Raw genomic sequence first — 10105 nt, 5'->3', positions numbered from 1 at the left:
AAGAAAAGAAAAGAAAAGAAAAGAAAAGAAAAGAAAAGAAAAGAAAAGAAAAGAAAAGAAAAGAAAAGAAAAGAAAAGAAAAGAAAAGAAAGTAGATGCCCTTTGACTAGAAAGTGGCTAGACAAGCTGTGGTACATGAATGTAAAAGGATACTACTGTGTAGTAAGAAATAATAAATATTATTTTTATATGTATGTGTATATATAATACGTATGTATGTATGTATGTGTGTGTGTCACTAAGGCAATATTCACAGCACCAGCGGCAACTATGAATATGCCAGTGTAGTTCTGAATAGCAAAATACCACAGACTTCATATAGAAGACAGAAGCAAAACATTTATTCCGACACTGGAAAGCCAAGTCCCAACATCAGAAAATCAAATACATCATAGCAACAAAGAAATCTATACACAATAACAATACAACAACATGTATACACAATAACAATAACATCCTTAAGTCTTTCCCTTGCTAGGGCCTTCCTACAAATGCACACTCACACCTTGCTCCCTCAGCTCTAACTACTCGGACCAACTTCTTCTGGGCTCTGCTTCATCCTTTCTGCTCCACTCCTTCCTGTTCTACCTGTTCAGAGGTTTCTCCTCCCACCACAGATTCATGTGACTAAGGCTTCCATATGACTCAAGAAGGTCAGATGGGCCTATTAAGATCTTCCCATTAAGCAAAACTACACTAACAATACATTATATAATGTATATATACAAGCATGGGAAGACTTATATGAATTGATACAAAGCAAAGCAAGCAGAATGAGGAAAACATACACACACACACACACACACACACACACACAAAGAGCAAGAATTCAATACTGTAAATAAAAATAACAAAAATAAAGTAATCAAAACTGAAGGCAGAGAAATTAAAACCAAGCCTGGCCCCAAAGAAGACATATGAAAAGGTACCTCTCCCCATACTTATTCACAAAGCTAAGAAACTAAAGATAGTATATCATATGTCAAACTTTCAATGTGTTGGTGAGCTTTGATTGATTTTTTATACTTTTTTTCTTATTCTTTGTTATAAGGGACAGTTAGCTGGGAAGGAAATGAAAAATATTTTGAGAAATATAAATGATGAAAAAACAAAAGTACATCAATAAAAATGCACATTTTTTTTAATTTAAGAAGACATAACAGAAGAGGGGAAGGAAATCTACTATGATAGTCCAAGTAAAAGGTAACAAAAGTGTATACTAGGAAATTATCATGGAAATACAATAAATGGAAGGAAAAGATGATGCAGAAATATAATAGCCATGATGTGGCAAATGAACAGCTGTGACAGGGTCAAAGATGACAGTCAATGTTATGAATATGAAAGGAAGGATATGTGGAACAACAAAAGAGAAGTAATGAAATTGTTTTAAAAAAAGAGGCTAGGGGGAAATATAGTTAGCTTGGGCTGGGACATCTTGGTTTTAAGATACTAGAATCACATCCAGATAGAAATGTCCTATGGCAGATACATAAACAAATCTGGAGTTCAAAATAGTGATCAAAAGAATCTCCCCATCTATAAACATTTATTAAGTGGCTACCTTCCTTTGGATTAACCTCAATTTCAACTTAGAGATTACTGAGTTCCATGATCCACTACCGTACATACATCATCATTTGAAAAACAATGGGGCATTGAAAGATAGAGTCTTTTGCTTTTTAAAGAGCACTGAACTGCTCAAAGAGTTTTGACATTTTCCAAAGGTAATGTAGCCTAATGTTTTCTTCTTTTTCAAAACCTGGTCCAAATCACTGGTCTCTCTACATACTGATGGACAAAAGTGTTTCTATCCAAATATTCTGAGAAGTAATCATTATTCTTCCATTTGGTTTTTCCTGTGTGGATAATAAAGCCACTTAAATAAAGATATATCTCATTTAGGAGGCTTTCCAAGGTTCCAGAGCTTAATATTATCAGAACAATTTCTTCTGCAAACAGCACGTGGAGCCCCTCACCACCCTCTATGTTTTGTATTCTGCACTAGGTTTCCTCCACAATAGTATATTATTTCCTTTGGCAAGGACACGAAACTGTTTTATGCATTGTGTGATATTAATGATCAGAGGCTTGTAAAACAAGGTTACCTCTGTTGTTATCTTTCAAGAAATCTCATAAATTTTGACATGCAATGAAGACAACTTTTTGGAGGAGAATTTTTAAGGCTGCAGTTTGTTCTCCCTAATAAAATGTTTTGATAGTCAAAGAACAATAAGAACAGTGGGGTTTTCAATTTCTTGTTCTATTTACATTTGTCAGTCATCTAACTAGCATTTATAAAGTGCCTACTATTTGCCAAGCACTATACTAAGTACATTGAATAAGACAACATCTGTAAAGCACTTTGCAAACCTTAAAATCACTATAATAAATGGTAGTGATTATTGTTGTTGTCATAGTGTATATTGTTTTCTTGAGTCTGTTTACATCACTGTATCATTTCATGTAAATCTTGAAATGGTCTTCTGAATTTTTCACATTCATCATTTCTGACAGTGAAATAACATTCTGTTATATTAAACATACAACACTGTTAAACCAGTCCCCAATCAACTGACTTTGTCCTCTAACCTCCATCAAGCCCCTGAAACTATCTCCTGACTTTCACCAGAGGACAGCACCTATCACTAAGAAAAATCAGTCATATGGTATGAGTTCCTTCTTTACAATTCTACCCCCACAAAAATTCTGTATCATTCTGTATTCTCTCCTCCTTTATTCTATTGGAGGAAATATGGCTTTTCTCCTTGCCTAGGCCAACCCCTCCACTTCATCCTTCAATATCTCCTTACCTACTTCCTTGCTCCCTGTTGCTACAAATATGCACAAATATTCTTCAGGAGGGGGGAAAAAAAACAAATCATTTCATTGCTTTATCACACCCTCAAATTAATGTAATATTTCTCACTTCACAGCCAAATTTCTTTTTTAAAAAAGGTTTCATAGCCTTCTTGCTTCCAATCCCTTGTCTCCCACTTATCTATGAATCACTTGCATTTGATCTAAGCTTGCCAACAAGAACTTAACCAAAGATATGGTTCACTCTACTTCACTACAGTGGAGAGAATAGAGACTGGGATTCAGGTCCTACCTCTCACACTTGATAGCTGTGTGATCACAAGTAAACTGATTTAAATTCTCTAAGCCTCAGCTTTTTCCTAAGTAAAACATGGGTAAAAATCTATAGTATTTACCTCACACAATTGCGGGAATTAATTGAGGAAATATATGTAAACTGTTTGGCAAAGCTTAAAAATGCTACCTAAATGTCAGGAGTCATTAGCATTGGTATTATCTCCTATGCTCATCTAAGGTGCTCCTAAAAGCATGGTCATTGGTACTTTTCTCTCAATATACACATTCATACTCTCAGTGGGAAGGGGAAATAACTAGTCTTTGAAAGAGATGGTACTTGTATCAAGTCCTCAAGGGGTTGAGGGGAAACAAAGAGGGAGAAGGCAGCCAGAACAGCGGCAATAAATAGAATGTCATGTTCAGGAACAGTAAGTGGACCAGTTTATCTGAAGCAGTGAGTGCCCAAGAGAGAATACTACATAAACAGTATAAAAAGATAGGATGGGTCAGATTATGAAAGGCTTTAAATGACAAATAGAGAGGGTTGTATTTTATCCTACAGGCAATAAGGAGATACTGACACTTAAGCTAGGGAATGAGATGGTGTTTATTATATTCTCATGTGAACATACTTATCAGCTTTTTGTACTGACTTACTGGAAACAGTTTCCCAGATGGGGAATAGATATTTACTGGTTACTGGCTAGTTAATACTAGAAAGAGGTATGTCAATTCTCAACTGACTTTGGGATAGGGGAGGGGAGAGGAGGAGATGATGGGGTCAGGCATTGTATTATGTGAGTATGGATATTTTTGTCTTGTTTTATTGGGGGGGGGGGATCGTGAGATGGAGGAGATTGTGAAATTTCTAGTACCTGATTTCTCACCAGATACTGCTCAATACTATTGTACTTAGAGTCATATTATAAATGGTGGTTTCAACTCTTTTTTACTATCTGGTACTGCATTATAGCTACAATATGGATTACTTGGATTAATAAGCTTTTGTGAGCTAACTTGAGCACCTAAACATCCTTTAACCTTATTGCTACAGTGAAAAGTGTATTTTAACTTTCTAATGTACTTATATGCTACTTTGCATTAGAAAAACTAGTGATTATGCTAAATTCTCTTATTGCATTGTCAAAGCAGAAACTGTGCTTTCACCAAGCTTGGTGTGTCCTCCGGTGTTCCATGGCTTAATAAATATCTCTTTCATTGAACGGTCTTCTGTAACACTAGTGCTCTCTCAGAAGCTCTATACTGTTATTGTCAAATACCTGTAAGTATCTTTACCTGGATATTCCACTGGTACCTCAAATTCCATGGGTCCAAAACTACTCATATTATTTCCCTAAAACCTATTTCTCCTTTCTGTCAGCCATTTATATATTTATAAAGTCTCCTATGTTCCAAACTTTGGTGTTACATTTTTCTTTCCTTTTTCTTTTTCACTTTATTACACAGCATACTTGTCTTAGCAATGCAATGATTTAAAAATACAAATGGTGTCCACTTTAAATCCCCATTCCCAAAAATAGTAATATCAGCAGCAGTTCTACCTCATTAAGGAGGTGCATTGAAACATTTTTTGATTAGTAAGACAATGCAATATAGTTTGCCATTCCTTTTTTTACGGTTTACAATAGGTTTTTTTTTCTAATTTAACATTTTATTTTTCCCCAATCATACGTTAAAACAATTTTTTAACATTTGTATGGGAGTTTTAAGTCTTGAGCTTCAAATTCTATCCTTCCCTCCCTCCTTAGCTTCCACCCTCTGAAATGGTAAGCAATCAGATGTAGGCTTATACATATACAATTATGTAAAACATTTCCATATTAGTCACTCTTGGTGTTCTCTTTGACTTTCTTCTCCTTTACTTGTCAGATCCTGTCCTGATAGCATCACTTTCTTTTCCTTGATATTTCTTGATTCCCTCCCATGAGTCTTCCTTACCCTCCTGGGCTACTGCAATATAACCTCTAAATGCTCCTTCTAACATTCACTCCCTCCTTTACTCTAACAATCATATCCATGCCAGCTTAAATTTTATGCAAATATCAGGTCATTTCACTTTATTCAAAATCCTTCAGTGGCTCCCTAGAAATCTGAAAAAGGTTCTGATGTCTTATCCTGGCATTCAGTGCCTTCTACAATCTGATACCACTCAGTTTTTTCTTCCTTATCAAAAACCACTCCACATAATCTAAGCTTCAGTCAAATGGACTGCATGTGCCTTATCTCCTCCATCCCTTACCCCTCCCCTATATACCACGTTTACTGTCTCCCAGTATTAGTTTACATTATTTCCCATGTCTAGGTTATTCTCTCCCCCACAACTCTCTAGTTCCCTTTATCTACTGAAATTCTGCCCCATATGCCTAGAGGATGGAAGATTTGAATTAATCAAAAGACCGTAGTTCAAATCTCATTTGTGATATTTATAAGCAGTGTGACACTGGACAATTCAATTCACCTCTCAAAACCTCAGATCCCTTATCTGTAAAATGGGTATAAGATTTGTACTAACTATATAACTATTATATTAAGCAAGATGCTCCGCAAACTCTGAAGCACTATCTAAATGTGAGTTTTTACATACTCTTAAACTGCTTATGAAGCCTTATGTAAGTTTTCCCATTTGTATAAAATTTATAAAAACTATGGAACAAAGCAGGTACCTAGATATGGAAGTGATAAATCCAAGCCTGAGAAGACTTTATTATAATCTGGATGCACCAAGTCCAAGAGGACGCTCTTTTTTTTTTTTTTTTAAAGCAATCAGGGTTAAGTAACTTGCTCAAGGTTACACGGCCAGTTATTTCTCAGTGTGGTGCTGAGTATCTGAGCCCAGATTTGATCCAGGTCATCCTGACACTGGAGCCAGTGCTCTCACTCGCTGAGCCACCTGGCCACCCCTAAGCAATTGGGGTTAAGTAACTTGCTTAAGGTTACACAGCCAGGTGTTTCTGGGTAGGTGCTAAGTGTCTGAGCCCAGAATTCGATCTCCAGGTCTTCCCAACACTGGAGCCGGTGCTCTTACTCGCTGTGCTACCTGGCCTCCCCCATCCAAGAGGACGTTCTTGTAGCACCATTAATAAACACTGTTCTTCCTGCCGTTATGACCTCGCAAACTTCCTCCAGTAATTTCAGCTTAAATGTATCTCTGCTCTTTCTCCTGTTTAAGGGCCTAAGAGCCAACAGCAACATTTACCCTAAACTCCTCTCCATTGTACCTGCTTCCTCCATGTCCTTCTTCAATATAATATAAGAGATGATAATTAAAGGCCTAAAGCTTTATGCATTATTGCGCTGATTCTCAAGACTGCTGTTAAAAACTGGGATACTTCTTTAAGTCAGACACATGGCAAAAAATTATTTTGTATGGCAAAGCAAAATGTTCAAATAAAAACTTACTACATTATACTTATCTACTATACTTCAAATAGAAAATTACTAGGAAAAGAAAAACTTTAAAATTTTGTAGAAGCAAAAATAGAAATCTTTACTCTTTAAACAGAAATAAAACACGTACTTGCAATTGAACAGAATTTTCCTGAAGACCTTCTACAATCGAAGAAAACCTATCGATTTTTTTTTCTTCTCCAGCGGTAGTTAAGGCTTCTAAAACTTCTTCAAGGCTATTAAAATGACAAATCAATTATTTGTATTATTAAACTGAAATTTTGTCAATTAAAATTTACATCATTAAAATGAGCACTTGTTGGGGAGGCTAGGTGGCACAGTGAGTAGAGCATCGGCCTCGGAGTCAGGAGGACCTGAGTTCGGTTCCGGCCTCAGACACTTAACACCCACACAAAAATACTAGCCGTGTAACCTTGGGCAAGTTACTTAACCCCAATTTCCCTCCAAAACACATAAATAAAATAAAATAAATAATATAAAATAATAAAAAAAAATGAGCACTTGTAGAATAAACACTATGGCAAAAAATGACCTGATCTAACTAAATATATAAATCTATATAGAAAGCAAATGATTAACTTTTTAGAACATAATGTGCTAATAGCTTATTACAGTAATAGAAAAAGTCAAGTATATATAAAATAGAAAATTTCATAACAATAGTTTCCATTTTTTTTTTTTGCTAGACTCAGATGTTCCACACTTTTATGGCACTGATGAGGCAGCAGAGTGTACTGGAAAAGAGTACTGGATTTTGAATCAGAAGATCCTAGTTCAAATTTCAGCTTTACTAAGTATACCCTCTTACATGTACATCTCTCAAAATATAAATTACATTAAACCAATGACAAAAGTATTTCCATTTCAAGATATTAGAAGCAGATAAAACTTGATAAAAAAAAGTTTTTAAGTTAAAAAAGCAAACATTTAGATGTTATAGGAATAATGTAAAATTTTATTTAAAGCATATCACAACTATACAAAAAATTTTAGTTATATGATATCACACAAATCTAAAAAAGGTACAGAAATATATTCAAGGATAAATTAAGTAAAACTTAAAGAGAAAGGCAGAGATGTAAAAGTTTATCACTTTTATAATGAACAAAATAAATTTAATCACTCATTTAATCTCATAATTAATACAATAATTTAAATGATAGATTTAGTAATTATTAATACATTGTTAATTTATTAAATCAATTAAAATTTAAATTGCTGTTGTAATGAATATTTTAATAAAATAAAAGGACAAGACTGTTGTAAAGTGTTATAAAAAATTAAATGGGACACTTACACATTTTCCTCTCCAACAATACATATTGCAGAAAGAAGTTTAACAACATCCACCATCATGTTGGCTTGCTGGGGGTCCATGGCCTTGGCCAATAATGATAGACACTTTTCTTCTCCCATAATTCTTTCCAAACCATACTAAAATATTTTGGGAAAAAAAAGTTAAAATTCTCATTTTTAAAAAGTCATCCAAAGTAGATTTAGATGTGATTAAATAACATATTTAATCTTCATATTTGTTCTTGTTCTACCACAAACTCCAAGAAGGAAAAACAAAAAAGTACTATCTTTTGAGCAAGAACCATGTATACTGGCTAAAGATGAAAATCCTACTTTAAGAACAGTAATAATTATTCTTTAAAATTTACACTAACATCACATGTTTCCGTTACAAAATCTTTGGTTTAGCTTGTGTGATTTGATTCTTACAGCAACCATCCTCTTCTCCCCATTTTATGTAAATATGGAAATTAAAACTCAAAGAGGTTATGACTTTCCTGACCATGATTCCTTAGATAGTATATTAAAGAGTACAGACTCAAACTGATGTCTTGTGACCAAATGCCCAATGACCTTTCAACTGTACCATGCTGTCTCCTCCTATATGAGTGAAAATCAATAGACATTTATGAAGCACCCACTATAGGATTGGCACTGGAAGTACGAAGAAAAAAAAAAAGAGAAACTTGCCCTCTAGGAGCTTATTAGACAATAGAGAGAGGGGTACGTCTTTAAAAAAAAAAAGTCTGATAGTCTACGTGGGCGTTTTAAAAATGATACTACATACAACATCACTAGTGGGAACTGAAGAAATGTGCTTTAATTGATTTTCCTCAAACTGTTACATTTAAAAAACAGCATTTGCATTAACTTCAAAAGTTAAAACACTAGAAAAGCAATAGTGAATCAATTTATTCCCAGATATCTCTCACTTGCAAAATAAACATGTTAATAGCACATAATTTAACAATATAATATAAATAATAACAGAAAAATTATAAAGTACATACTAGGTATATTTAAGTGAAAATTTAGAGATAAATTATTAAATCATATTAATAATGCACAAATGATCTGGGATAACAAAATCTGAGCTAATAATTATTCACATTTCTATATCCACTTTCTGAGACTCTCCTACCTTTGTGTTCATCAAAGCCTTCAAACACTGTATGACTTTGTGCTGACTCCTCTTCACAATTTTTTCTTGTCTGGAATGATATGAGAAACACTGTGATAACTGGATTTACAAATACAGATAAAATAATGTCAATGATACTTACATTTTGCTATTAATCAGCTTTTCCAAAATATCCAGCAATAACCCAAGACCTTCATGTCCAAAGTTTTCCACCCAACTGAAAAACATAATATAATATGATAAAATTAATTACAAATGTTTCAGATAAGCCTAAGATAAAATGCAACCTACTTACAGTAGAGGAAAATAAACACTAGATTTGAAGTCAAGGAATCTGCTTCAAATCCCAGCTCTGACATCTACTAGCTATGTGATCTCAGGCAAGTCATTCCACCAATGAGCCTCAATTTCAACTATAAAATGGAAACAATAATACTTATACTACCTTTGCCACAAATTTGATGCAGAAAAATCACTTTTTAAACCTTAAAGAACTTACATGAATTAATTTTATTATAATCATTCCATGACTTTCAAGAAATACTATACAATCCCCTCTATCACAAAGCAACAGTGAGCCTGGTTTCTTTATTAAATGACATTAGAACAAGATCCAGCAGCTTCTACAATTAGAGAAAAGAGTCAACTATAGTCCTGGCAACACAATACATAACATACATATATGCATACATACATACATATACACACACATATTCCAAGTATCTTGTTAGTTCAGCAGTTACTTGGTAATGAATTCTTTGGCCATGGCTACCCATAAGACAAAGAAAACTACAAAATGGTTGTATTAAAATATTTAATATTTTAATATTATTTAATATGTATTATATATAACATATTATTTATAGTGTTCATATTATATTATATGAATATATTTAATATAAAATCTAAAAATCAATCCTACTTGCCCCCTTTTGAAGTAGTCATGATGAGTAAAATAGGAAAAAAAAAGAGGGGAAGAGGGGAAAGAGGAGAAGAAAGAGAAGGAAAGAGATGAAGGAGTGAAAGGAGAAGAGAGAGCCAAGAATCACATAATTTTGGATTATATTTAAATATTAACTTATCTGTTAAGTTAACGTGACCCTAAATATTAATCTTTGCCCAATAACTAAGAAAGGGACAAAC

At 33.8% G+C, this 10105-nt stretch overlaps 1 protein-coding gene across 2 annotated transcripts in view; it reads right to left on the bottom strand.

Annotated features, from left to right (window-relative positions):
- DIAPH3 (diaphanous related formin 3) overlaps positions 1-10105 on the bottom strand; it is a 516072-nt gene that overhangs the window by 368884 nt on the left and 137083 nt on the right. For both annotated transcript variants that reach the window (XM_069068623.1, XM_069068622.1), the window contains 4 exons: positions 9105-9179; positions 8963-9032; positions 7823-7959; positions 6635-6740 (listed from right to left, as the gene is read on the bottom strand). In XM_069068623.1, coding sequence (XP_068924724.1) covers positions 6635-6740; positions 7823-7959; positions 8963-9032; positions 9105-9179 — 388 coding nt within the window. The remainder of the gene's footprint in view (positions 1-6634; positions 6741-7822; positions 7960-8962; positions 9033-9104; positions 9180-10105) is intronic.

Source organism: Petaurus breviceps, unplaced genomic scaffold, assembly GCF_028583685.1.
Source record: "Petaurus breviceps papuanus isolate PSGF00001 unplaced genomic scaffold, PetGlider_PUasm1.0 90769, whole genome shotgun sequence".
Classification (NCBI taxonomy): Eukaryota; Metazoa; Chordata; class Mammalia; order Diprotodontia; family Petauridae; genus Petaurus; species Petaurus breviceps.
This window is presented reverse-complemented; position numbering and strand designations above follow the sequence as displayed.